The sequence below is a fragment of the Dermochelys coriacea genome, chromosome 23 (assembly GCF_009764565.3).
Source record: "Dermochelys coriacea isolate rDerCor1 chromosome 23, rDerCor1.pri.v4, whole genome shotgun sequence".
NCBI classification, from domain to species: Eukaryota; Metazoa; Chordata; order Testudines; family Dermochelyidae; genus Dermochelys; species Dermochelys coriacea.
The window spans coordinates 13,741,818-13,769,286 of NC_050090.1; the positions used below are offsets into that span (position 1 = coordinate 13,741,818).

The window sequence follows — 27,469 nt, forward strand, 5'->3', positions numbered from 1 at the left end:
TTTTAACATCATCTGCCATACACCCCCATTCTGCTACTTGCTTTAGCCTTCTTAAAGTCCCTTCCACTCCTTCATGCATAAACTGATGGGCTACATTAAGTAAATCTTATCTTTTGTCTTGTCTTGGTAAAGCAAGCCCCATCTTTTCATGTTCTCTGTGTATATATATATATCTTCCTACAGTATTTTCCACTCCATGCATCTGATGACGTGGGTTCTAGCCCACGAAAGCTTATGCCCAAATAAATGTGTTAGTCTCTAAGAAGTACTCCTCGTTCTTTTTGCTGATACAGATGCATCCGATGAAGTGAGCTGTAGCTCATGAAAGCTTATGCTCAAATAAATTTGTTAGTCTCTAAGGTGCCACAAGTCCTCCTGTTCTTTTTGCGGATACAGACTAACACGGCTGTTACTCTGAAATCTGCTCTGAATCTTGTCTGTCTATTTTTCCTGGAACTCGGTTGGGACAGTCTGTAATGCCATCTGTTGGCTCAGATGTGTCAGCACAGACATTCCTTTTCTCACTTCTGGTTACAACTGCTATATCATACTGTCGGGCTATTGTATCTACCTAATTATTCCAGGTGGCCTCCATATAGGGTGACCATACAGCAAATGTGAAAAATTGGGACAGGGGGTGGGGGGTAATAAGAGCCTATATATGAAAAAGACCCCAAAAATTGGGACTGTCCCTATAAAATCAGGACATCTGGTCACCCTACCTCCATATCTGTTCCTTTATTGTGTGCCTTTACATGTCGCACCTTTAACTCTTTAGGGTTCTGTGTTACCCACTGGTAAATCCATTTCCATTCCTCTGACTATGCAAAAAGAAAAGGAGTACTTGTGGCACCTTAGAGACTAACAAATTTATTAGAGCATAAGCTTTCGTGAGCTACAGCTCACTTCATCGGATGCATCAAATGCATCCGATGAAGTGAGCTGTAGCTCACGAAAGCTTATGCTCTAATAAATTTGTTAGTCTCTAAGGTGCCACAAGTACTCCTTTTCTTTTTGTGAATACAGACTAACACGGCTGCTACTCTGAAACCTCTGACTATGCAATATCCTTTCCGTCCGCTGCTTTCCACCCATTCCTATACCAATCATGTATGGCCTGCGTTGTGCAGGAGGTCGGACTAGATGATCAGAATGGTCCCTTCTGACCTTAGTATCTATGAATCTATGAATCTATGTATCCAAAACTGTATCCCCTTCACACAAAAATCAGTCAGCATAAATATACACGGGCTGAGGGGAATTTTCATATTGCCTTAAAACCTGATAAATTGCGTGGGGCTTGGCATGCTGAGCCGATCCATGGTCTAAATGTCCCTGAATGACTTCCTCTTCTAAGTTAATGGCAGCGTATTTTACACATCTTTTCCCTTTTCCTACCATTGCAGTCCCGTCAGTAAACCAGACGTGCTTTTTATGGCCCACGGTATCTAATTCTTCTAGTGGGGGTGCCTTGCTTCAGAATGATCTCTTCATGTCGGTTCCCTTTTTCAATATTTTGTAGTAGTGTGGCCGCCAAGGCCGTGTTATTGGCCGCCAAACGGCTAACAAAAGGCTGTGAAACGCAGGGCTGGGGCTGTGAGAGCCTTTGGTTTTAGCAGGGTTAAAGCAGAGCCGTGCTCTGTTCCCCATTCCCCTTTTGTCTTTTCCTTTAGCAGTTTCCACAATGGGTGAGTTATTGCAGCATATTTATAAATGTGTGGTCTAAGACAATTGACTCCTCCTAGCAGTATGCTTAAAGAGTGGACGTCAGTAGGAGCCGGCATTTCTACTAGGGCTCTCACCTTGCGCTGGTCTATTGGCCTTCCTTCTTGTCCAATAATTATACTCAGACATGTGACTTGGGGCTGCACCACTTGAGCCTTATCCAAGGCTACCTTAAATCCTGTTTCCTGGATTAATGGGAACACTTTTCTTTTAGTGGTTGAGTTTGTGCCTCAGTTTCCCCTTTTTATACATCGGAACACCTTGGAGATCAGGACAGAGACCTCGGACTTGACTCCGTCTGCAGGGAGCTGATGCAGAGAGCAGCCACGCTGCAGCGACTGGGCCAGGTGGAGTCTGCGAAGGGCTGATGGCTTCCTGCCCAGCTGTATCACAGCGTGGTCTGGCCAAGAGGCGCCGGTGTCGTGACCTGAGGGCAGGTCATTGCTGCCAGGATGGGACGGCGTCTCCTAGTCCAGTGCAGCCGAGGGAAAGCTCTGCTCATGGGCACTGCTACGTGAGAGCTCAGCGGCTGCAGGGAGTCCAGGGGCACCCCAGACTGCAGCCTAAACCCACCAATTGTGGGCAAGCGCCATCAGCCACCGGAGACTGCGCCACACTTGCCAACGCCTCCCGGTGCTGCCCTCCGCCCCCAGCATCGCCCCTGCCTTGCTCGGGGTCAGCTCAGCTGCTGCTCTCCGGCCATGCGCTGCGCCAGAGAACAGCTCAGTCGCTCTGTGCCACACATGGGCATATGAGGATCCCAAGCACTGGGGAGCTGCGGCTCGGTGTCTGTGCAGCTGGCAGCCCAGCTTGCAGGGCTGGGATTCTAGGTGGGGGAAACTCTGGGATCTGGGAGACAATCTCTGTCCAGGAGACCCTGGATCACCCCGGGGGTGGATGGCTGCCCGGGTCTGGCCCTCACAGCCTGTCTCCTGGGCACAGATCCCAGCTTACCCAGACCCTCCATCCCTCTGAGCACCACTTGGGTCACCACCCCAGGGGCAAATGTCACCATCCGGGACGTGAGGTTCTTCCTGCACAAGGCTGGAGACCTGAACCCGCAGTGACACATGGACCCTGCTGGAGATGGGGCCGAGTTCCACATCCTCACCGTGGGTTGGCAGCACGGAGGGAACTACAGCTGCAGCTACCGGCCCCGATCAGAGCCCTTCGTCTCCTTGCAGCCCAGTGACCCCGTACAGCTGGTGGTAGGGGCCCGGTGCAGCATCCCCGCTCCTAGCCCCACACCCCCAGCTGGACTCTCGGGGGCTCGGCACTTATGGGATGCTCAGATCCAGGCTCTGCGGGGGTGTCTGCTTTGTACAAAATGAAGAAGGAAGGGAGAAATCTCCCAAAGAAGCTCCTCCTTAGCTCTCAGGTGCGTGAACACAAATCCTCCAGGAGAGATGGCAAGAAGGAGGCTTGCTGCAGCAAGGCTCCAGGGGTCTCCGAGGTTCCCCCTGCCCTGCCCCCCTGTACTGCATGTCTGATGTCATGGGAGCTCTGTGAGGTCACAGCCACCTCACCACCTTTGCCCAATAAGCTGCGTTCCTGCCGAAGGTCCTAGTGATGTCACTGCCAGCCCACCTCTCCGTTGCAGGGCTGGGATCTGCCCCTGGCCAGCCTGTTTGAGTGTCTCATCTGCTCCCCCAGATCACCCCACTCGCTCATGATTGATTCTAGGGAACAAGCAGGCGAAACAGTAAAACAGCAGGATCTGTTCCTACTCCCGCACACTTCATAAAGTCCTAGATTTTTAGGCCTGACGTGGCCATCATTTGATCTCCTAATCTGACCCGTATTTCACAGGCCAGGAAGTTTCACCCACTTACCCCTATATTAAGCCCAATCGCTTGTGTTTCACTAAAACACGCCTTCCAGACAGACACCCCGTTGTCGTGTGAGGACATCAGGAAACAGAGAATCCACCACTTCCCTTGGTAATTTGTTCCAGTGGTTAATCACTGTCACTGTTAAAAATTGGTGTCTTGCTTCTAATTTGAATATCTCTGGCTTCAGCTGACAGTTCTTGGTTCTTGTTCTGCCTTTCACGGCGAGATTAAAGAGCACTTTATGACTCGTTATTTTCTCTCCAGGAAGGTACGTCTCCACCATAATCAAATCACCTCTCAAGCTTCTTCCACAGCGAATTGAGATTGAGCCCCTGAAATAGCTCACTTTAAGCCACATTCTCGAGCTCTCCGATGATTTTTATGGCTCTTTTATCCCCCCCTCCAATTTTTCACCATCCTTTTTAAAACACAGACCCCAGAACTGTACAGAGTATTCCAGTCACAGTCTCACCAGTGCTACGGGGACCCAGAGACGCAGCAGCTACTGGTGGCTGCTGTGTACTCATCCAGGGGGAGATACTGGCTAGATGGGCCCATGGGGGGTTGGGGATGGGGACGGGGGACACTGGGCTGGGCGGGCCCATTAAGTAGACAGATGGGTACAGAGGGATGCTCTGCATTTAGGTCCTCCGGCAGTTTCGGGTGTAGCTCCCAGGAACCTCTGAGATCTTGGAGAGGTTCCTCTGGCTGGGTTTTCTCCCAGGGGCCCCGTCTTTGTGCGGCGAGGATGGGTCACAGTAACCGTGCCAGGGTCTGCCTCATGGCCTGTCTCCTTCTCACTGCAGTGCTCAGCTACCCCAGTGTTGGAGAGCAAAGCGATCAGGTGGCCTCCTTGTCCAGAAAAGACACAAAGGTCAGAGGAGGGGCTGGAGGCAGTGTCAGTTTGGAGCTTGCTGGGGAAACAGGGAGAGGAACAGAACTTGGGTCTGCCCCCCCCCCCCGGGTTGGAACTGACTGAGGAGTTTTCTGTACCTACAACAAGCTCTGTTTTAGATTGTGTTCCTTCTATTTTCCCGGCTAGCTGAGAGTCCTGTCTGATGGTGGAGTTGGGGTGCAGGGCCCTCTGGCTTCCCCAGGAGCCCTGCCTGGGCAGACTCGCTGCAGGAGGCACACGGTGTGGCAGACAGCTTCACGCTGGCTCTCTAGGGCTCGACAACAATCACACCCCCACATCCCACCACCTAGATCCTTAAGAATTGCATAGGGGAAACTGAGGCACCCACCCAGTATTCAGAGGAAACATTAGGAACAGTCCCACTTCGTCACAACAAGTGTAACAAAATATAATATATTGAAGCCGGTGAGTGCTGCTTCTGACTTTCCACTTTTAACTGACCCTTGAAATCTTGTGGCACCGGCACATTGTAGCTTCATTTTATCCCAGCAACAAATTCTTGATTTGTAGGACCACTAACAATCAAAGGAAGTTCACAGTCTGTTCCTCACACATTCCAGGCGCCCTGCTCACAGCTTGGCCGTGCTGCAGGGACGCTGTGGGTCGGTCACTTGCCCTGGCTGTAGGTGGCGGGACCCTCCTTCGCAGCATCAGCCCCCCGTCGGGATTACAATCCTGCCCTCCCTGCAGGGCCTCTTGGCTGGTGGCATCTCCCTGGCTGGGACCTCTGCCCAGAGCCCCCCTCGCTCCGCCCAGCTGCTCACAGCACCTGGCTCCAGACGGCTCCAGCTCCAGCCCTAGCCCCAGGTGCAGACACAGCATCACTCTGCCTCCAGCCCAGCCCCCTGCTCTCCTAGCCCCTTTGGCCCTTGCTGCTGTAGCCACTAGCCCACCAATGCTCTATTGACTACAGCCCCGAGCTAGGCTGACACTCCCTGGGTGGCCATGTGGCCTAGTGGGGAGAGCATTGGGGCCGGGACTCAGGAGAGCTGGCTGCCATTCCTGGTGATTTTCCGTGGCCGAGTCCCTGCCCCACTTTTTGCCTCAGTTTCCTCCTCTGTAAAATGGGGCTGATGCCCTGCCCCCCCGCTGTAAGATCTGTGGGTGCGAAGCGCTGGGGAGGAGCCGAGTATTGTTGTACCAGACACAATCGAGCCCTGCCCGGTGCCGCTAGCCCGAGAGCGGCGGGTTCCCAGCGCCTGCCAGAGACGCAGCAACTACTGGCGGCTGCTGGGTACGAGACAGTGGCAGTGAGGGCCTGTGGGTCTGATCCTCTAGCGTCTCCGGGGCCAGCGGGGAGACGCCCAAACCCGGGGGATTTTCCGGCTAGAGACTTGCTCCAGCGAACGGGGCTGGAGCCGGGGCTTGAACAAACCCCTCATTTCACACAGTGCCTGCCACGGCTCCCCTGGTTCCTGCTGTGCTGGGTCTGTCACAGCCGGTCCCAGGGGTCAATGGGGGCTTTGCCGTGGGGCTGAGCAGGCTGCGGGCTCTGGACCCCTCCCCGGCCCGTGTTTCACCCTGTCCAGTGTGGGGCAGGGGCTGGGGAGTTTGAGGGAAGTAGGTTGGGAGTGTCAGGAGAGGGGCGGAGGGGACAGGGGTTGAGATGGGGGGCAGAAGTTTGAGGGTAGACAGGCTCCCCCCAAAGGTCACAGCCAGGAGGCAGGACTGTTTGGCGGTGTGTGTGGGGGCAGATGATACCCCAAGGAGGGAGCTGCCATTTCCACCCCTCGGCAGCTTCCCCTCTCACTGCCCCCTCTCCTACTCCTGCCACCTCCGTCCTGGCTCCCCCACTTTTTTCCCCATCAGCCTCCGGCCCCTCAATGCCCCACACCCTCCTCTGCCCCACATTCCCTGAGGGAGGTCGGGGGGTATGAGGGGATAGGGGATGGGGTGGGCAGAATGGGGGAGGGAACGGGGGCATGAGGGGACACAATGGGGGGGTGAAGGGACATGGGACAGAATTGGGGGGACAGGGACCTGATGGGGGGCATGTGAGGGAACTATTAAATGAGGGAGGGGAGATAGGCCAGGGGGCAGAAAGGGGGGGCAAGGACATGGGGGGACATTAGATGGGGGTGGGGGACGTGTATGGGGAAGCAGACACAGGCCATGGGTTAGAACGGGGGGGATGCGGGCGAGGTGACATGGGACGGGGCTGATGTTGGGGGAAGTGAATGGGGGAGAGGACGCAGGTCAGGGGACTGAGGGGCCCAATGCGTGAACGTCGGGGGTGGGGGGAGAAGGGCAAACGAGCTGGGGAGCCAGAGCTGGGGCATCTGCCGGGGGGGGGTGGCAGTTTCTCTTGAGCTCTGTCCCCATGTTCTTGCCCCCTCCCCTTTCTGGGGGGCTGGTTGGCTTCCCCCCCTCCCATGTCTCTTTTGCAGCATCCTGAGGGGGGAGAGGGAAACTTGGCTCAGACCTTGGCCCCGTGAGCTCTGACCCGGGCCCTGAGCTGCGCAGACCTGGCTCTGGGAAGGGAATGGGGGTCTAGTGATTGGGGAGAGGGAGTGGCTGGGAGACAGGATTCCTGGGTTCTCTCCCTGGCTCTGGTTGGGGTCTGGGGCCTTTCACCTCTAGGGGGCTGCCTCTAATCTGTGTCCTTTTCTCTAAGCACCAGACCCCAGCCCCCCAACCAGAGCCAGGGAGAGAACCCAGGAGTCCTGTCTCCCAGCCACTCCCTCCCCCCAATCACTAGACCCCCATTCCCCTCCCAGAGCCAGGATATATAATAGGGTAGGTGCCGGGCATTAGGTTGACGCAGAGTTTCACTGGCAGTCTTATTGGGATCCGGGAAGTGGGCGGGCGAAGCCCGTCCACTGCTAAAGGGTCCCCCCCAGCCTAAAAGGGGGATCCACAGGACCTAGATACCCAAAAAATTCCGGGGGACAACTAATAAAATAACAGGGACAGGAGTGCGGTCAAAGGGTCAAAAGAAGGGAACCGGACGGGGACACCGAGCAGAGAACCCCGGACAGAGCCCACTGCTCCTCAAAGGCGTCAAGGGAGTCAGAGGACGCCGCCCAGAGGAACTCTGCCCGGATACGTGAACGGACCGAGGATCGGAAATAGGCCCTACAGTCACAGGAGACTCCATCGGCCAACCTCCTCACTCTGGTTTTGTAGATGGCCATTTTAGCTAGGGCCAGGAGGAGGTTGACCAGGAGATCCCGTGACTTTGTGGGGCCACGGATAGGGAGTGCATAAATGAGAAGGTGAGGGGAGAAGTGCAACCAAAAACGTAATAAGATATTGGTGAGGAGCCGGAATAGGGGCTGCAGCCTGGCACACTCCAGGTAGACATGTGCCAGGGTATCCCTCACGCCGCAAAAGGGGCAAGTGTCTGGGATTGTGGTGAACCGCGCCAAGTACACGCCCGTGCTCACGGCTCCGTGAAGGAGCCGCCAACTGATATCCCCGGCGGGCTTTGGGACTAAGATGGAATATAGGCTGGCCCACCGGGGCTCCTCACCCTCCAAAGGTGGCAGGAGGTCCCGCCATTTTGTATCGGGGCGGGACACGAGGGTGCGGGCGTGAAGGGTGTGGAGCACGAGCGTGTAGAGATGTTTTCTTGGCACGGTTTGGAAACAGACCGGCTGCATCTCGTGCAGCTGGCTTCTAGTGAAGGGGTGAAGGGATCGGTTGGGTCCACGGGGCAGGGGTCCAATTAAAAGGTCCGGCGGGCCTGGGGTAGTGGGTGGGCGGGGCGTGCCCTCGTGCAGGACCCGGTCGAGATAAACCCGAGCAGCGTGCGGCAAAGCGGCCTTCACCTCCTGAAGTATGCCTCGGGGTGTACAAGGTCTGGAAAGCCCCATGCGCTGAGCGAAGGTTAGGGGATCCAGCCAGTCTCCCCGGTCATAGTCCAGGAGGTCTCCGACTCTTGTGACCTCTGCCAGGACCAACCTCTGGCGCACCGAGCGGGACTCCGCCACCTGCAAACGGAGCTGGGGGTTGTGTAGCAGGGGCTCCGCGAGGAGATCTGCCCCCTCGGTGGCCGCCACGGACCTGCTCGTTGTAAAGAGTTTCCAGGTCCGGAGGAGGTCCTGGTAGAAGACCGGCAGCCCGGAGAGGTCTCGCGGAAGACCTCTCGGATGGAGATAAAAGAGCTGCCGGTCGTATCGGAGCCCTCAGAAGCGGCGCAGGAAGGCGTGCGCCAGTATGCTCCACGCCGGACTACCTGCACCATAAAGGAGCCTCTGCAGGGTCTGGAGGCGGAAGACATGGACCTGAGTAAGCAGACATTTGAGGCCCTGCCCTCCCTCCTCCACAGGTAGATGGAGAACCCCTGCAGGGACCCAGTGCAGTCCTGACCAAAAGAACTCCAGAATCGATGTCCGCAGGTTGGTCAGGAAAGCCGGGGCCGGGACCAGGGTGTTGAGCCGGCACCAAAGCATGGACAGGACTAGTTGATTAAGCACTAACGCTCTCCCTCAAAGGGAGAGGCACCGGAGTAGTCCTGTCCATTTCCGGAGCCGCTCTATCACCCCGCCCTCTAAATTCTGCCAGTTCTCCGGCGGAGAGGGATGCGTGGCAGAAAGGTAAACGCCCAGATAGAGCAGCGGACCCGTGCTCCACCGGATGGCTTGAAGCGCGGGTGGGCGGGGGCTCGCCTGCCGCCAGTCCCCTACCACCAAGCCAGAGCTCTTGGCCCAGTTGACCCGCGCAGAGGAGGCTGCTGAATAGATGGCCTGGCAAGCCTCCACTCGCACCAAGTCGCCCGGGTCCTGGACCATGAGGAGCACGTCATCAGCGTACGCCGACAGGACCAGCCGCAGCTCCGGCTCCCTCAGCACCAACACTGTCAACCTCCTTCGGAGGAGACAGAGGAAGGGCTCGATTGCCAGAGCGTACAGCTGGCCTGAGAGGGGGCACCCCTGCCGTACTCCTCGCCCGAAGTTGACCGGTTCGGTCAGGGTCCAGTTGAGCCTTACCAGACACTCTGCGGAAGCGTACAGCACCCGGAGAAAGTTCACAAACCTGGGTCCGAAGCCAAATGCCTGCAGAGTGCTCAGGAGATACCCGTGATCCATCCTGTCGAACGCCTTCTCCTGATCTAAGGACAGGAGGGCGAACGACAGACCATCCCTACACCCAAGTTCCAATAGGTCCCGGACCAGATATAGGTTGTCGAAGATGCTGCGGCCCGGGACGGTGTAGGTCTGGTCTGGGTGGACCACGTCCGCCAGCACGGACCCTAGCCTCAGGGAGATGGCTTTTGCCACAATTTTGTAGTCCGTGCTGAGGAGCGAGACGGGACGCCAATTTCGTAAATCGCGGAGGTCCCCCTTCTTCGGCAATAAGGCCAGCACGGCTCGCCTGCACGAAAGAGGGAGGACCCCGCTCTGCAAAGACTCGGCCCAGACGGTGACTAGGTCTGGGCCCAGGACGTCCCAGAACACGCGGTAGAACTCCACGGTCAGCCCGTCCATGCCCGGAGATTTATTGGTGGGCATGCGACGGAGGGCTTCCGAGAACTCGGCCAGAGTGAGAGGCAGCTCTAGCCGGTCTCGGTCGCCCACACTGACCGTCGGGAGCTCCTCCCACAGCACTCTGCAAGCGTTAGGATCGGTCGGCTCCGGGGAGAAAAGGCTTGCGTAGAAGGCTCTCGCCCTCTCGCACATCTCCACCGGATCCGTGAGGGGGGTGCCATCTTCTGCCAGTAGGCAGATGATATGTTTCTTAGCCCCCCTCTTTTTTTCCAGGGCATAGAAGAAGCGGGAGCCGCAATCCATCTCCCGAAGGAGACGGATGCGGGATCGAACAAAGGCACCCCGGGCCCGATGGTCCTCGAGGCTCCGGAGCTCCTCCCGCTTCTCCCGGCACGCTCCGCAGAGGGGTGGATCCTCGGGGCTGGCGGCCAGACGCCTCTCCAGCTCTAAGACCTCCCGTTCCAACTGCTCTATCGCTGCATCCCTCCGTCGGCTGGTGCCCCGGGTGTAGTCACGGCAGAAGAGCCGGGCGCGCACCTTCCCTACGTCCCACCACCGCCGTGCCGAGGGAAAGGCACGCCGCTGCCCTCGCCAGGCCAGCCAGAACTCCCGGAAGGACACCACGAAGCCCGCATCCTCCAGCAAGCTGTTGTTAAAATGCCAATAGGCCGGCCCCGGCCTCTCCGCGCAGAGGGAGGCTGTCACGGTGGCTATGTGATGGAAGTTTCACTGGCAGTAGCAGAAACAGCAAGTGCGCGCCGGCTCTGGGCAGACTTCCCCTTTTGAGGATTTATCGGCTGCTCCTTTAACAATTCAGGATCTACATTTATCCCTCCCACCCCTGCTCACGGGGAACAGAAACCACAACCCCCACCCCCCTGTCCTGTCTCTGTGCCATATCATCCGCCTAAGAATAGCATCGGCAGCTGTTATGCTGATGTAGTAGTCGGATTTTTTGTTTGTATTTTATATAATTTAGAATAAAAAATAATAACTTAGCATGTATTAAATGTATTGGTGTATGATTTGATTGTATCCTGCCAGCCACCCTTTTAAAAGAGCAGAAAGGAACGGGGTTAATGGGCCATTTGGTAGAGATGCATCAGCCGGAATCTGTGTCTGGGCTGACTTCAAGGCAGTAACAGATCTTTTAAGGTCACCACTTTGTTGTAGGTTTAGCATTTTAAAATAAGTAAAAGAATGCCATCTTTTGATGTTCCTCTTTGTGACGGGGCGGTGACTCAATGGTGCGGCGCCTCCTGCTGGCTGTCCAGGGAATTAGCTCTTCCCAGCCCCAGAGCTCCCTCTGCCGGCTGATGTCTCGCCTGCCGCTGGCCCCCGTGTCCCTCCTGGACCCCGGTGCCCTTTACCTAGGGGTTCTGCCCACTGCAACAACCCACAAGCTGGATCTCCCCATTCAGGGGAACCCCCAACCCCCTACCCCCACCTCACCTCAGTGGCTACTACCAGTCATCATCTAGCCTCTGCTCACTGGGGCTGACTGCAGTCTATAAAGGCCACTCATCATTGGCAAAGGGCGGGGGGGGGGGAGGTTGGACCTGTTGCCTCTGCCTATCTCAGGGCTGCCCCTTTGCAGCCCCAGTAGCCTCTTGTAGGCCTTTGACAAGGCCTGCAGTCTGGGGTTTTGCTAGACTGGAGCTCCCAGCTCCCTCTGCCCTTCCCCAGCACTGCTCCACCCTAGGTACCCTTCTCAGCTTCCCAGACAGCCAGGTCCCTCCCTCTCTAAAGCCAGAGAGAGAGAGTCTGAGTCCTTCTGGCCCACCGCCCTCTTATAAGGATCAGCTGGGCCCTGATTGCACTGGCTACAGCTGTGGCTGCTTTCCCAATTAGCCCAGCTTTCCTCACTGCAGCCCTCTCCAGGGCTGCTTTATCCCCTTCCGGCAGGAGCAGGGTTACTATCCCGCTACACTGTTCAAAATGTTCTGTGTTAATTAATTCTGTTTTGTGTGTGAATGAGGAATGTGTGTTAAGAGATAAGTGTGAAGGCCATCGCTGAACAAGATGGTCTAGGGAAGAACTGGAGACAGACGCAAGGGCACCAGAAGGCTGCAACATGCTCCTATTGAAATGTCAGAGGAGGGCAGATTGACAACTCTAAAGATGAGACAAAAAGAAAAGGAGTACTTGTGGCACCTTAGAGACTAACAAATTTATTAGAGCATAAGCTTTCGTGAGCTACAGCTCACTTCATCGGATGCATTTGGTGGAAATGAAGTGAGCTGTAGCTCACGAAAGCTTATGCTCTAATAAATTTGTTAGTCTCTAAGGTGCCACAAGTACTCCTTTTCTTTTTGCGAATACAGACTAACACGGCTGCTACTCTGAAAGATGAGACAGGCACCTATCAATGGGGACAAGATAGCTGTGATCAAAACCAGCATGGGGTAACTCCCTGAGAGACTGATGAAAGAACAAGATAAAGGATGAGAAGGACAATTTAAGAAAACAAAAGCACTCTTTAAACGACAATTGATTACAGCCTGAAGGTGCAAAACTCATTGGTCCCAGTGAAGGAAAATCACTATAAAAACAGGGGGCCTTGTCGTGAAACTTTGGGTTCGTCCTGCCAAGACTTCCCCAGAGCATCGTGTCATGACCGACAGAACCCGGCTCTTCCCTACCCGTGATCAACCTAGCTGGCCACTAGAATGATCCAGAATTTGGACTGATAACTATAACATCGACTGGCAGGACAGTGTGTGTGGGTGGGTGTGGTGTCATTAAATGCATATACTAATTGTATCTTCAATAAACGCGGTGTATTGCCTTTTCCCCTGAAAAAGATCCCGTGTGCTTCTTATAAGCAGAACATATTTGGTGGACAATTGCAAAAGGGGGACGACATGCACTGTGAGTGTTGAAAATACTGAGAAAAGGTATACCATATCTATAAAGTGATCAATCATTCAGGTGTGCAAACCCCCGGTAATAGAAGTGCTGGGCAATACGGGGAGAAATAGAGTCCTCGCTCTGACCATCTGTCAGGGAAAACAATACAAATAAAATATATACAAACTGTCTAGGTATATACACCCCCGGTCGTAGAGGTACCGGGCCATAAGGGGGAGGATTAGAGTCCTCGCTCCTACCCATCTGTCGTGGAAAAATTGCATAGGCGAATATACCCTCGGTTGTAGCAGGACTGAGCTGAAGAAATAGGGGGCTTAGCGTTCCCCCCTGCTGCTCTGTCAGGCAGAGGTTTTTAGTGGCTATAGACTTTTTGTGTTTTGTTAGTCCCAGCACAAGCATGGGCAAATAAGAAATAGATTTCTGTAAGACCTCACTCTGAAGGATATATGAGTGTGGTATATTGTTGTGATTTCACAATTTTTAAAAAAAGGTTTAAGGAAAGGGATCAGGAGGGGTGGGGGATAGTTAAGGAGCCCACCCTCCTTGCTAAATTGGTAGTGGAACAAAGCCTGTGCCCATGGGAAGGGACGGTTCAGCGAGAAAAGTAGGATTGGGCCCAGACAAGCAGGCAGGCAACAGATAAAGAGATTGGAAAACAGGTCAGGAGCCCAGAGGGACATAGTGGGAGGAGTAAGTACAGGCGTGGGGATTTCAAATCCCTGGGACAATACTTGGAATGGTGATATCTGGGCTGATGAAGGTGTCATTTTGGGAAATAAGCAAGTGATTTAAGGAAAGAGATTAACTCTGCAGAGGCTGGAGGGAATTAAGCAGTTGTAAAAATGTTAAAAAGGAAAAGTGTTATAGAAAAAAACGTCCTGGTTTCTTTGCAGCCAGTCTGAAGGGAAAACGGGCCTTTTTCCAAAGGAATGTCTGTAAATAAGCCAGGCAAAGAGACAATCTATTTGAAATCATTTGACTATGGACAATTTAGTCAAATTTGCTGAAAGAACATAACTATTGGAACTTGACTGCCCTCAAATGTATAGAAATGTAATTTATGTACAGCTGTGTATAATTATATTGTGTAAATATGTGGAGTGTTTAGAACCTAAACCAACACTCCTGGCTTGTAAAACTCTGTTTTGTAGGTTTAAAATAAATTGGGTTCTTTTATTATGTTTTGATTTTACATAATACCACTAACAAATTCACCCTTTAATTCCCCTGTATGGCCAGTGCTAAAGGCAGACAGCTAATCCTGGTTTTTAACCATTGATTGTAAAAGAATCAATAAGGGCACCATTTCTATGGCTCCTATTGTGGCTAATATGACACAGGTCAAACTGTGACGAAGTGGGAATGTTCTTAATGCTTTCTCTGAATACTGTGTGGGTGCCTCGGTTTCCCCTATGACAGGTTTCAGAGTAGCAGCCGTGTTAGTCTGTATTCGCAAAAAGAAAAGGAGTACTTGTGGCACCTTAGAGACTAACAAATTTATTAGAGCATAAGCTTTCGTGAGCTACAGCTCACTTCATCGAATGCATCCGATGAAGTGAGCTGTAGCTCACGAAAGCTTATGCTCTAATAAATTTGTTAGTCTCTAAGGTGCCACAAGTACTCCTTTTCTTTTCACTTAAGATAAGCCATCACCAGCAGCGGGGGGGGGGGTTCCCCTATGCATTTCTTAAGTATCTAGGTGGGGGGATAAGGGTGTGTGATTGTTGCAGAACCCTAGAAGGCCAGTGTGATGTTGTCTGCACAGAGAATGGCAGACACCCTATCTCCTGGCAACTGATGGCCTGGGCCCTTCCTCCTCTGTAAGGTGCCAACTGAAGGTGTTGGAGAGCAAAGAGATCAGGTGGCTTCCTGGCCTGGGAAAGAGACAAAGGCCAGAGGAGGGGTTGGGGGGAGTTTCAGTTTAGAGCTGGCTAGGGAAATGGAGGGAGGCCCAGAACTGGGTTCTGGGCTCCCTAACCCCCACATGACGGACCTGACTGAGGGGTCCTGTTCTTGGTACCTACAAGCTCTGTTTTAGACCATGTTCCTGTCGTCTAATAAACCTCTGTTTTACTGGCTGGCTAAGAGTTACATCTGACTGCGGAACTGGGGTGCAGGGCCCACTGGCTTCCTCAGGACCCCACCTGGGCAGACTCGCTGTGGGAAGCGCACGGTGTGAGAAGGGGATGCTGAATGCTCCGAAGTCAGACCCAGGAAGGTCGAAGCTGTGTAAGCGTCTTGCCCTGGAGACAGTCTGCTCACAGAGAGGAGGCTCCCCCAGAGTCCTGACTGGCTTCGTATGGAGTAGTTCCAGAGCATTGCCCTGGTGACTCCATGACACATACAAAAAGTGCAAGCCACATCTAAATATTTTTCAGTTATTGATTTGGCCAAGTGTTTCTTTGCCATCCCCCTACATCCGGACTCACAGGATCGGTTTGCCTTTACAATACAGGAGCAACAATGGACCTTTTGTCGGTTGCCCCAGGGATGACACAACAGCCCAGCTATTGCCCATCGGCATGTTGTGGGTATGCTAGACCAGTTGAGACCCCAAGAAAGGCCTTTTGTGTTTTCATATATAAATGACATTTTAATATTTGGGGAAACTAAGGCACAAACCCAAACACTAACGGAAAAAGTTTTGGCACTAATTCAGGAAACGGGGTTCAAAGTAGCCTTAAACAAGGCTCAGTTGGTGCTACCTCAGGTTACATATCTGGGCATAGTCGTGAGACAAGAAGGGAGACAGGTAGATCAGATGAAGGTGCGGGCACTGGTAGAACTGCTGGCCCCTACTGACGCCCAGTCCTGAAGAGTACTGCTAGGAGCATTCAATTTTTTTAGACCACCCAACTATAAATATGCTAAAATAACTCACCCATTGTAAAAACTGCTAACCAAATGAAAATGGGGAAAAGAGCAGAACTCTGCTTTAACCCTGCTAAAACTGAAGGCTCTTACAGCCCCAGCCCTGCATTTCCCTGAAGAATCACAGCCTTTTGTTAGTTGTTTGGAGGCTAAAAAAGTGGAAGGAATTTTGAAAAGGCTACAGCAAATAGCAAAATAAAAATGTATGAAGAATAATGCTAAAACACGGGTGCAAAATAGTGTGTGGTGCACTCGGGACAAGGCTTGGCCTCTACACTGGCAACCCAGGATGCACCAACTTGGGCCATGGCTCAGGGTTTAAATTGATTTTATTCATAAATTGCCAAAAATTAAAAAAAAAAATCCAGTATTTATTGATAATAATTAATTCCTTTTCAGTATGGGTGGAGGCTTTTCCTGCTAAAAAAAATAGCACCAGGGTAGTGGCCAAAAAGTTGTTTAATGAGGTAGTATATAAATATAGTACCCCTGAAATAATAGATTCTGACAATGGGGGAGCCTTTGTAAAAAAAATCTTTACAACAATGATACAAGCCTTACAAACTGAACAAAAACTCCATGTACCATACCGGCCTCAGTCTTCAGGCCACGTCGAGCGCATGAACTGCACTATTCAGGAAGTGCTCCAAGAGATAGTAAATCACACAGGAAAAAACTGGTGGGATACACTGCCTCTGATTTTGGCTGCCATCCGCAGCAGTATTAAACTAAGGACAAAAATCCAACCCTTTCAAATTCTGTTTGGACATCCAATGCGCCTAATAATTAAATCCTAGTTACCTGGTACAGGGTCAAGACGAGAGCTCTAATATAACCCGGCATGACTATTTTCAATGGTTCAAACAGTTACAAAAACATAAAACCGCCCTCCAGCAGAGGGTTAATCAGGCCATCGAACACATAAACAACAACATTCAGAAACAAAGGCCCACAAAAGCAGCCCGGTGAGAAACGGGGGACCAAGTCATGTGCCTTAAAAATAAAAAAAATGTCACTCACTAAAATCAAAATGAACAGGCCCTTACTCCGTAGTGAACCGCCTTACCCATTGGTATACCGTTGTAGTGGGGTGGTCACCCTGCTCCAGCCCTGAAGGGGTTAAAACGGCCCTGGGGAGCCAATAGGAAAAGGCTGGGAGGTAGCCAATCAGGGCCAGGCTGGGCCCTATAAAAGAGCGGCAGGGGCAGGAAGCAGAAGTCTTGCTCTAGCCCTGGAGTGGGAAGGATCTAGTTGTCTGGGAACAAGGTACCTGATGCAGAGCAGTGCTGGGGAAAAGGGCAAGAGGACGAGGTCCCCAGGCAACTCTCCAGGCTGAGGCCCTGGTTAAGGCCTAAAGGTGTCCGGGGGCTGCAGAGGTGTCGCCCGGGGTTAGGCAGAGGAAGCTGGTCCAACCCCCTTGCCAATGACGAGTGGCCATTACAGACTGCAGTCTGCCCCAGGGAAAGGGGGCTAGATGATGACTGGTGGTGGGCTTAGAGGGTTGGGGGTTCCCCTGGGAGGGGAGACCCAGAGTGTGGGGGTACTGCTGGGGCAGAACCCTGAGGTAGAGGGGCACCGGGGTCTGGGAGGGACAGGGGGCCTGAGGCAGGTGAAACCCCGGCCAGCAGAGGGTGCTCTGAGGCTGGAAAGAGCTAATCCCCAGACAACCAGCAGGAGGCGCCTCAGCGGTGAGTCTTCGTGGTCTGCTACCACTGAATTTAAAAAAAAATAATAATAATACATGTTCCACAAATTAAATTGTTTACATAAATAAGACTGTTTAAATGCTTTGCAGAAAAGAACATCCCAAACTTGAGCATAAAGCGCTGCTTAACCACCACTATTTTAATCCACAAAAAATAAAACTCTAGTGTAAGGTTTGGCTTTACCTGCTTCTGGGAATTTTAGTGCCCAAATGATTAAAGCAATCCTGGGGGGGGAAATGCAGCCCTCTTCATAAGCCAATCTTTAAGGAATAATTCATTCCCCGCCAACCAATCGTGAATTCCTACCCGTAATCCGGTAATCCTCATGGAATGGTATAATAAAAACACTAGCCAAATCTTAAAACCCTTCAAAAATATCAATATATATGCCTTAAAAAAAAGTGGAACTTAAAGATCACCTTATAAACACCATTAAAAATTAAAATAGAAGAGCCCTATAAAAATACCACCTGGAGTTCCAGCTACCCACAATTACCATATCAGTGGAATGAACCTGTTCAGATAGGAACAATACTACCAGTTATTGTGGGGTACTGTTCAATACCCCCATAGTAAATTGAATCTATAGTTCCCAGACACATGCACCAAAAACTATGCATTCAAAAAACAGACACCAATTAAAATAAAAAGAAATTGTTTATAACCCAAAATAATCCAGTAAAAGTTTTGTTAAATCCACTATTAATAAAAATAAAAATTGGTATAAATTAAACTTAGCTAAACGTGTCTAAATTAAAATCTAAATGTTCACCCTACTCCCTATTATAACAGCCTCAATAAAAACATATCAACACTCCAGTGACCAAGCAAAACAAAATATAGCAAACACCATATTAAAAAAAAATTGGCTTTAAAGCAAAAATTATAAATACTATAAACCTAAAAGTAATTACAAATTAAGTGCCTTGTCACAACTACAAAATAGTCTCATTCACAAGTAGGCAAATACTGCTGTAAACTTAATACAAATACATCTAAAAAATCTAAAAGCAACATAAAATGTGGGCATGGCTAAACACCACCTCCTAGCGGCTGAATAAACAACAAATACAATTAAAAAATAAAATTGCCTTGGCCATAGTGTACGGAAATGCAAATTCTTAATTTAGCATCACTTCAACACAAAAAGTTTTGGGTAATGTCTGGAAATGTTCAGGTATTAATGCGTCTTTTCAAACAACAAAAAGGGTCTTTGTTCCATACCTACAAATAGAAATAAATGCAATATGTTTCCAGCATGGTTAAGCCTAATTTGTTATAAGGTAAAATTATTGTTAAAATTGCTCATCAAGAGTCTGTAAAATCAAAAAATATGAAAAGTGAGCCCGATCCCAAAATTGACCATGGATCTTTTTGGCTACCCCAGGTTATGGGTCAGTAAGCTTAAAAAAGGAGAGAGAGAGAGAATTCTTAAACACCGAAGGGTGTACGGAATGAAGCCCTCAGAAATGGGTGTGCTTGTCCCTACCTGTCACCAAAAAACCATGTAGCAAAACCCCATCATTAAAAACGTGTCTGAAACGAACTAAAAAATGTGACACGTGCTTTGTACAATGGACAATGTGTATGTAAAATCAGGACAACATCCCACACTCCTATATCCTTTAGAAGAAGGTCTTACAGAAATCTATTTCTTATTTGCCCATGGTTGTGCTGGGACTTGCAAAACACAAAAAGTCTATACCCACTAAAACTTCTGTTTGACAGAGCAGGAAGGGGGAACACTAAGCCCCCTACCTTTTGGGCTCAATCCTGCTACGACAGAGGGTATAGTCACCTATGCAATTTTCCCCCCGACAGATGGGTCGGAGCGAGGACTCTAATCCTCCCGCTATTGCCCAGAACCTCTACGACCGGGGATGTGCACACCTGAATGTTCGATCACTTTTTAGCAGCATTTACAATACTCACAGTGCACAGCGACACTACCTCAGAAGGAGGTTGTCCAGGCCCCTCCACTCTCATGCTCCAGGGCAGACGCTGGGCTCAGCTGGGTCAGGAAGGAATCTCTGCCCAGCTCCAAGGGAGAGGGTCGCTCCATGGGGGGCACTGCCTGTGGGGGGTAGGAGCCCTTCTCTGCTCTGAGCTGCTGCTCCAGGGAGGCTAGATAGGCCTGTTGGAAAAGCTCAGGGCAGCCTGGGCACCTCGTGACGACTCCTGAGATTCCCCTGTTCCCAGCTGGTCCCCAGACTGGGCAGCTCCCACGTGGGGCAGGGCAGCTGCAGGAGGGGATGTGGTTTGCTGGGCGTGGCAGGGAGCTGGCTTTGCTCTGACCGCAGTAGATTTGGGCTCGAAATTGCAGAGAAACCATCTGATGGGGAAGAAAGGGGCCGAGCGCATCATGGGCTTCCTGGGGCTGTTCCTCATTCCGCTCGCACTCGGGCCTCAGCCTCGGGGGAGCTCAGCCCTGGGGCCTTGGTGGCAGCTCTGAGGGGCCCCCCACTGCCCCATCATGGTGTCTGCTCTCACTGTCCTCCTTCTTAGTGAGTATCGGAGACAGCCAGGGTGTATGTCCATGGGGGGGGGCATCTGAGACCAGGGCGTGAGCCCATGGGTGGGGAGGATGGGGGGAGGTCTGAGACCAGGGCGTGAGCCCATGGATGGGGGGAGGGGATCTGAGATCAGGGCGTGAGCCCATGGGCGGGGGGGTGGGGGTGGGGATCTGAGACCAGGGCGCAGGATCCAGATGCTCTTGGATTTGGTCACTAAGGAGCCATCTCCTCTCCAGGCTGCTGGCTGGCTGGACACAGCGCGGTGTGGGGAGGTGAGTATCAGTCTGTGGTGAGGATGGTAACATCAAGGATGGGGGAGGGAGGTGGGGTGGGGAAAAGAGGAACTGAGCCCTGAACCTTCCCCCAAACTCAACCCAAATTCCCCCCGTGAGCTCAGACCCGGCCCCGTTCTTCTGCATCCTCCCCCCCCCACCCCTCAGAGTAATTAGGAGCCGAATCTGGCTCCCGGGGTCAGACGAAGCAGCCTGGAACCATCCTCTGGTACAATGTCCTGCCCCCCTCCTCGCCCCCCGGCAGTGAGGATCAGGGTTGGGAGCGGCACGTGGATTTATTTCAGCTCATACAAACGTTAACAGGGCCCGTCCGTGGGCTCTAGATCCCCAGGGGGAACCTGAAACATTCATGGTCAGTGCAGCCGTGGGGAGAACCCCCCAGATCCACCCCCAACAGCTCCCACTCCTGCACTCACAGCTCCCCTCCCCCCTACCCCCCCGCCCTGTTCTCAAGGCCTGGTGAAATGTGGGTCTTGTGCGACTCCTGCCAGTCACAGACTCTATTTCTGATCCTGGGATCGGGGGCAGAACTGCAGGAGGCTCCCTGGCTGGTCTTGGGTGGGGCTGGGGGGCAGGTGATCTCTCATGCGGCCAGGTCCTGAGCTACAAGTGGGTGAACCAGCTGCCCCCAAGCCCCATGGGCAGGCAGTGCCAACCCTGGTAGGGGACAGACTCCTAGAGAGGCCGAATGACGGATGGACTGAATTGGGGCCGGGGGCAGGAGGGGGTGGGGTATCTCCCCTGTTTAACTCCTGTCTTTTGTTGACATCAGGGCGAGAATTTCTCAAACCCACCATCTCAGTGAGCCCCAGCCAGGTGGTGGGCTTCCTGGCTGGCCTCAGGTGGGGCCGGGGGTGGGGGGACAGGTGATCGCTCATGCAGCCGGGTCCTGAGCTACGTATGGGTGAACCCCCTGCCCCCAAGCCTCATGGGCAGGCAGTGCCAACCCTCGTAGAGGACAGACTCCTAGAGAGGCTGAATGACGGATGGACTCAACTGGGGGGAGGGGAGGGGGACTGTGTCTCTCCTGTTTAACTCCTGTCTCTTCTTGAAAGCAGGGCGTGAATTTCTCAAACCCACCATCTCAGTGAGCCCCAGCTGGGTGGTGGCGCTTGGGGGAAGCGTCACCATCCGCTGTGAGGGTTCATACCCGGGCAGGGAGTTCTTTCTGCATAAAGCTGGACACCCGAACCTGCAGGTGCAGACGGTGCCTGATGGGACCGTGGCTGAATTTCCCATCCCCAGTGTCAGCCAGGAAGATGGAGGGAGCTACACCTGCGACTATCGCTCCATAACGGATCAGAATTGCACATCGCATCCCAGCGACGCCGTCGAGATCATTGTAGGGGGTGAGGGAGGGACCCGGCTCAGCGTCCCGGCTCCCAGCCCCACACACAGCCAGACCCTCGGGGTCTCTGCACCGATGGGAAGCTCAGAGCCAGGCTCTACTCTGATCTCTATGCCCAGCAGAGGGGACGTGGGGAGCCGGGGATGGAGTCACTGGAGGGTTCCCCAGCCAGGGGGGAGAAGCAGCCACTTGAGATTTGGGGGGGAGAGGAAGGGGAGATCCCTGCCCCCAGGGGAAGCTGAAGAGCAGGGGGGTCCTTTTCCAGGCAACACGTCAGTTACGGGGTGATGGGAGGAGCTGAAGGTTATAAACCTCAGTGGATAGTAGAGACTTGCACAGTCCCCTACAAGTCAGTGGTGTTACTGAGCATAGAACCCAGGAGTCCTGGCCCCCATCCTCCCTGCTCTCCCCACTAGACCCCACTCCCCTCCAGAGCTGGGGAGAGAACCCAGGAGTCCTGGCTCCCAGCCCTCCCAGCAGAGAAGCCAGGGAGTGAATGGACCCTGGAGACTGGACTGGCCTGTCACCCACTAAGGAGCAGAGCTCTGGCCCCCAGGGGATGGGGTTGCTCCGTGTCTCATGCTGTTAACCCAGGGCTCAGAGGAAACTCTGGGCCCCTGTGGAAAGGCATCCAGGAGCCCGTCCCCAGGGCCACCGGGTCCGACCCGCCACTGAGGCTGCATGGTGAGGACGGGCCCCAGGACTGGGTGACGGGGTCTGTGTCTCACGGCCTGTCTGCTTCCCCCTGCAGAGCCCAGTTACCCCAAACCCAGCATCTCCCTGAGCCCCAGCTGGGGGGTCGCCCTGGGGGGAGCCATGGCTGTCTGGTGTCAGGGGCAGCACCGAGGCGTGCGGTTCGTGCTGAATAAAGAGCGACACCATTTCCCACCTGTGGATTCGAACGGGTTGGAGGCTGTGTTTCCCATCAGCAAAGTGCGCTGGGAGGACAGGGGGAGCTACAGCTGCTCCTATCACAGCAGATCGGAGCCGTTCGCTGTGTCGTCCCCCAGTGACCCCGTGGAGCTGGTGTTGAGAGGTGAGGGGCCCGGCTCGGCGTCCTCATTCCCAGCCCTACCCCTAGCCAGACCCTCATGGGGGCTCAGTGCCAATGGGACACTCAGAGTGAGGCTCTGCCCTAAGCCCTGACCCCGCAGTGGGGACTCCCGGCCGGGAAGCGGGGATGGAGTCACTGGGGGGTTCCCCAGCCAGGGAGGAGCAGCAGTCCCTGGAGGCTCAGGGCAGGGAGGTGACTTTAACGCTGCCCCTTGTGTGTAGGAACCATGAGTCACTATTTAATCCCATGGTGGCATCCCCTCTGTTCTCTAAGCCTGGGCCAGGGCTGAATGAGGCAGGGGCTGCAGAGAAGCGGTGGCTTGGTGGACACGGTGCTGGGCTGGGACCCAGGAGATCTGGCGCAGCCACGGACTCTGTGTGATGGGAGCATGTTGAGGTGTACAAAAGTAGCCACAAGACCGGAGAAGCTCTGTCCCCATGCCCTGGCCCCGTGGCACAGCGGGGAGTGAGAGCTCCCCCAGCCCTGAGGCCGTGGCAGGTAGCTAGAGCTCCTCCCGTCCTAGGGCTGGAGTGGAGGTCCTGGTGTTAAGGCTTCCCCTGCCTCCCCGACCGTGCTTCTGCAGGGGACCAGGGTTGAGGTGCTGGGCCTTCCCCCATCCTGTTTGCCCGGCGGCCAGGGCTCTGGGCCCCCACTTTGCTGGGTCCCTGGGCATGAGCCCCATAGGCCCAGTGGCTGATGTACCACTGGTCGCGGAGGGCGGGGGGCGATCTCTGAGTCGGTGTTTCAGCCCCTTTCCCTATCCCAACAGACGCTGGTTCTATTCCCATCAGCAAAGTGCGCCAGGAGGACGGGGAGAGCTACAGCTGCTCCAATCACAACAGATCGGAGCCGTTCACAGTGTCGTCCCCCAGCGACCCTGTGGAGCTGGTGTTGAGAGGTGAGGAGCCCGGCTCAGTGTCCTCGTTCCCAGCCCCAGCCCCAGCCTGACCCTCACAGGGGCTCAGTGCTAATGGGATGCTCAGAGCCAGGCTCTGCCCTAAGCCCTGACCCCGCAGTGGGGACGCCCGGCCGGGGAGCAGGGACAGAGTCACTGGGGGGTTCCCCAGCCAGTGAGGAGCAGCAGCCTCTGGAGGTTCGGGGCAGAGGGAGGGGAGATCCATGCCCCAGGTGGGGCCTTTCCCAGGTAGATGCTCCCCTTGTTTGCTCCCATTCTTGGGACCCATAGAGGAGTTGGGGCCGGGGGAGGGGGGGCAATTGCTGTGGAAATAGGTCATGGGACGCAGACATCAGGGGGATGGGCAGCCCCAGACCCCCAGCTCTGCTGATGCCTACTGCCCTGCAGGTCACTGCCTGGAATTTGCTGGGGGATGCCAGGGGAGGGTAGGATCTTGGGGGCTGGGCTGTGAAATTGGGCCCAGCTAGGTGCCGGAGTCCTGGGGCAATAACCCCCCCATCTTGGGCCACATGACATCCCCCTGGCAATAGGAGTGAGCATTACCCAGAATTTCTTTGGTTCTTGCTTCCCCTCCCCCACTGGGGTCTCAGAGGATCCCCTAACCCTCCCCCCAATAGATGATCTGCTGCTTCTTCCTGCACCCTGGTCCCTAGGGCCCTGGACGCCGCCCAAGTGTTGGGGGCAGCAGGTGACATACCAGCCTCCCCCTGCGCTCACTGCCTGGCTGTGTTTGGCAGTAGCCAAGATACCCCAGGGATGGGCTCACCGCACAGCAGACAGGCTGGGGCAGAGGCACCTGTGGGGGTGGACAGAGGGGTCCTATGGGGACAGAGAGCTGGGGTGGTTCCCTGTTGTGGGGGGCTAAGACCCTGAGGCTTTCATTGTCCCAATCCCCTGGCCTGGTCCTGGGGTGCCGGGTGTCTCGGGGGCAGTTTGTCCACCTTGGAGCCCCCTTCACCGTGGAATCTGAAGCTCAGGCCCCCCGGGGCAGCAGGACGCAGCCTCCCCTGATGGGGTCTGGCCCTGGGGAGGCCCCAGAGCCGCAGTGCCTGGGAGACCCCCAGAGGGGGGCTGGGCCATACCTGCCAGACAGGGGGTTGGGGGCTTCACTCCCAGGGCAGCGCCAGCTGCTGATCTCCCCATTCATGCCACCAAGTGACTCTTCCCTTCCCCCTGCAGCAGCAGCCCCCCTGGATTTCACCAACGCCAACATCACCCGCCTGGCGCTGGGCACCGTGGTTCTGCTTGTCCTGGGGCTTATCCTCGCTGAGGCCTATTACAGCCACCCAAGGGGGACGTCCTAGGTGAGGTGACCCCCCCCCCTTCTGTGCCCCTTGCTCCCCCCAGGGGCTGGGCCCAGGGTGACACGGGCCTCTCTAACGCACCATCTCTCTGCACCCCCAGGAGTCTGGATCCAGCTGTGCAGGGAAGAGAATCTCCCAGGGGATGAGCCGCTTCCCCGTGGGATGCTGAGACTCCGGCACAAACCTCCCTGCCCTCAAACACCCCTGCCTCGGAGAATCCCGCCTCCCAACAGCTCCTGACCTGACAACAGCTCCCCAGGATTGAACCCTCGATGCCGTGTGTGACGTTGCACTCCATATGTTTATGGAAAAATGCTTATGGGTGTAAATATAATGTAACCGGAATATGCTTTATGCAAAAGGTCTCTTGTAAGGTATCATTACAAAGCTTATGATCTACTGAGTGTGGTCATCCTATTTATATGAATGTATCATTCTTGTATCTCAAACTAGATATAGGAAGTTAACTCTGAGGTCCTCTTGTAATTATGTAAAGTGTGGGCCATTAATGGTGGTTTAGAATCTTGATGGCCCCCATTGACTGTAGATGGTTTATTTACCTTCAAGTCTTCTTGTGGAGGTGGGGGGCCAGCCTGTGGGAAATGAAGAAGGAGGTCTCACAGGGACATGTGACCATGTCACCTGACACTGGAATCCATCTTAAATGTGGTGCTTTTCCATTTAGCGGGATAGGTGGGTACCCAGAGAGAGACAAAGGATTCCCGCCTTGGGCTAAAGCTATAAAAGGGGGTAGAACAGAACAAAGGCAGCCAGTCGTGAGACATCCCCTAGTTACCACTTGAGCTGGAACTAACAAGGACCAGGGGAAAAGATTGGGCCCAGTCTAGGAAGGAGTCTAGTCTGTGAAAGAAGCTTTTTGGAACATCTCTGAGGGTGAGATTTACCTGTATTCAGTTTCTTAAATGTATTAGGCTTATACTTGCATGTTTTGTTTTATTTTGTGTGGTAACTTACTTTGTTCTCTCGGTTATTACTTGAAACCACTTAAATCCAACTTTTTATACTTAATAAAATCACTTTTGTTTATTAACTGACCCAAAGTAAGTGATTAATACCTGGGAGAGCAAACAGCTGTTTCCATCTCTCTATCAGTGTCATAGAGGGTGGACAATTTATGAGTTTACCCTGTATAAGCTTTATACAGAGTAAAACGGGTTTATTTGGGGTTTGCATCCCATTGGTGTCTGGGTGCTGGAGACAGGAACACCTGCTGAATGGTTTTCAGTTGAAGTCTGTAGCTTTGGGGGCATGGTTCAGACCCTGGGTCTGTGTTTGCAGCAGACATAGCGTATCTGGCTCAACAAGGCAGGGTTCTGGAGTCCCAAGCTGGCAGGGAAAACAGGCTCAGAGGTACTTTCAGCACGTCAAGTGACAGTCCCAACGGGGTCTCTGTAACCGAACCCATCACAGTGGGACTTTAGCAGCAGCTGTAGCAACGCCGGCTCCAGCCCCAGCTCTGCTGGTTCCTGTGCCTACCCCGCCCCCCTCCAGGACAGTCACTAGTATCTCCCAGGCCAGCAGGGAGATGCCCAAACCCAGGGGATTTTCCAGCTAGAGACTCACTCCAGCGAACGGGGCCAGGGCCAGGGCTGAAACAAACCCCTAGTTTCACATGGCACCTGCCACAGTTCCCCTGGTTCCTGCTCTGCTGGGTCAGTAACAGCCGGTCCCAGGGGTCACTGGGGGTTTGCCGTGGGGCTGAGCAGGTTGCGGGCTTTGGACTCCACCCGTGTTTAACCCTGTTCAGTGTGGGGCAGGGGCAGGGGCTGGGGCGTGTTCTCATCTCAGGCCCTTTATTGTGTCTCCATGAACACAAGGTGCAAAGTGATTTAGCCACCAGCCCCGAGCCCCCCTGCTTCCCAGCTGGGCATCTGATCTCACCGGCCCAAATCCCCGCCTCTGTCCATTGTCTTCTCTCCAGGTGAACAGGGTCACCTGGGCCCCCTCTCCCCTCTTCTGTCCTCTGGCCCCTCTGGCCAGAACCGGCTGGTCAGGTCACCAGGGTCCTCTCTACTCAGCCCCTTGTCCTCCCACTGCCCGGACCCAGCTGTGACTCCTGAGCTGGGCCTCCCGGTCACCAGTCGCTGGGGTCTCCATTCTCCAGGCCATTGGCCGGGTCCCCAAGTTCCCTCGCCGGTCCCCTGTACCAACCAACTCCCTCTCCCATCACCTCGTGAAACCAGTAACACCCAGGGAAGCTGAGTCCCACCCCCTCTGCATGCAAATCATTGGAAAAACCAAGGAAAAACCAAGAAACCCTCCCACTTCGTCACACCCCCACATCTGGGTGAGCCCGAGCAGGGTGGTGGTGCTCAGGGGAAGCATTACCCTCCGCTCTGCAGGTTGGTACCAATCCATGAAGTTCTTTCTGTGTAAAGCTGGACGCCCATCCCCAGTGTCAGCCAGGAAGATAGAAGGAGCTACACCTGCGAATATCACTCCATAACGGAACAGAATCGCTGGTCGTATCCCAGCGACCCCATCGAGATGATTGTAGCAGGTGAGGGCGGGCCCTGGTTCCACTTAATGTGCTTAAGGAGTGATACAAGTTTATATCTTATTCTCCTAACTCCAGATATAGAAATAATACAAGCAAACAAATAGGATGGACACACTTAGTAGATTACAAACTTTCTAATGACACCATACAAGGGGTATTTAGCGTAAAGC

The 27,469-nt window shown here is 53.8% G+C and overlaps 5 protein-coding genes and 1 long non-coding RNA gene across 16 annotated transcripts in view; 2 read left to right on the forward strand and 4 right to left on the reverse strand.

Moving 5' to 3' along the window:
* LOC119846859 (immunoglobulin superfamily member 1-like) overlaps positions 1 to 27,469 on the forward strand; it is a 597,460-nt gene that overhangs the window by 550,629 nt on the left and 19,362 nt on the right. For 6 of the 11 annotated variants that reach the window (XM_043501149.1, XM_043501155.1, XM_043501150.1 and 3 more), the window contains one exon: positions 22,256 to 22,665. The exons of 1 other annotated variant lie outside the window; for it this stretch is intronic. In XM_043501149.1, coding sequence (XP_043357084.1) covers positions 22,256 to 22,650 — 395 coding nt within the window. In that variant the 3' untranslated portion in view covers positions 22,651 to 22,665. Of the gene's footprint in view, positions 1 to 2,667; positions 2,843 to 22,255; positions 22,666 to 24,878; positions 25,078 to 27,469 lie in introns of those variants that run through there. 4 more of the 11 variants (XM_043501152.1, XM_043501154.1, XM_043501153.1 and 1 more) reach the window with 3 other exon arrangements.
* LOC119847133 (immunoglobulin superfamily member 1-like) overlaps positions 1 to 27,469 on the reverse strand; it is a 660,993-nt gene that overhangs the window by 479,802 nt on the left and 153,722 nt on the right. The gene's annotated exons all lie outside the window — the stretch shown is intronic.
* LOC119847459 (leukocyte immunoglobulin-like receptor subfamily A member 6) overlaps positions 1 to 27,469 on the reverse strand; it is a 652,437-nt gene that overhangs the window by 479,802 nt on the left and 145,166 nt on the right. The window lies entirely within an intron of this gene.
* LOC119846912 (immunoglobulin superfamily member 1-like) overlaps positions 1 to 27,469 on the reverse strand; it is a 615,137-nt gene that overhangs the window by 450,865 nt on the left and 136,803 nt on the right. The window lies entirely within an intron of this gene.
* Positions 5,872 to 26,615, reverse strand: LOC122457254. Its single transcript, XR_006276730.1, has 4 exons — positions 26,527 to 26,615; positions 16,235 to 16,238; positions 6,224 to 6,229; positions 5,872 to 5,973 (listed from the first exon to the last, which is right to left on the reverse strand). It is a non-coding gene; the product is annotated as an uncharacterized LOC122457254 (long non-coding RNA).
* On the forward strand, positions 18,725 to 27,437 carry LOC119847458 (leukocyte immunoglobulin-like receptor subfamily B member 3). The gene is made up of 4 exons (XM_043501256.1): positions 18,725 to 19,854; positions 20,100 to 20,135; positions 21,215 to 21,422; positions 27,217 to 27,437. The coding sequence occupies exons 1-4, from the start codon at positions 19,824 to 19,826 to the stop codon at positions 27,401 to 27,403; spliced, it is 462 nt and encodes a 153-aa protein (XP_043357191.1). The 5' UTR covers positions 18,725 to 19,823; the 3' UTR covers positions 27,404 to 27,437.

Bases quoted from the DNA above. Each gene is read 5' to 3' on its own strand.
- LOC119847458 (XM_043501256.1), top strand. From the start codon at position 19,824: ATGGTGTCTGCTCTCACTGTCCTCCTTCTTA. The intron at 19,855-20,099 runs GTGAGTATCGGA...TCTCCTCTCCAG, and splicing joins TCTCACTGTCCTCCTTCTTA to GCTGCTGGCTGGCTGGACAC. The intron at 21,423-27,216 runs GAGCTACACCTG...GGAAGATAGAAG, and splicing joins GTCAGCCAGGAAGATGGAGG to GAGCTACACCTGCGAATATC.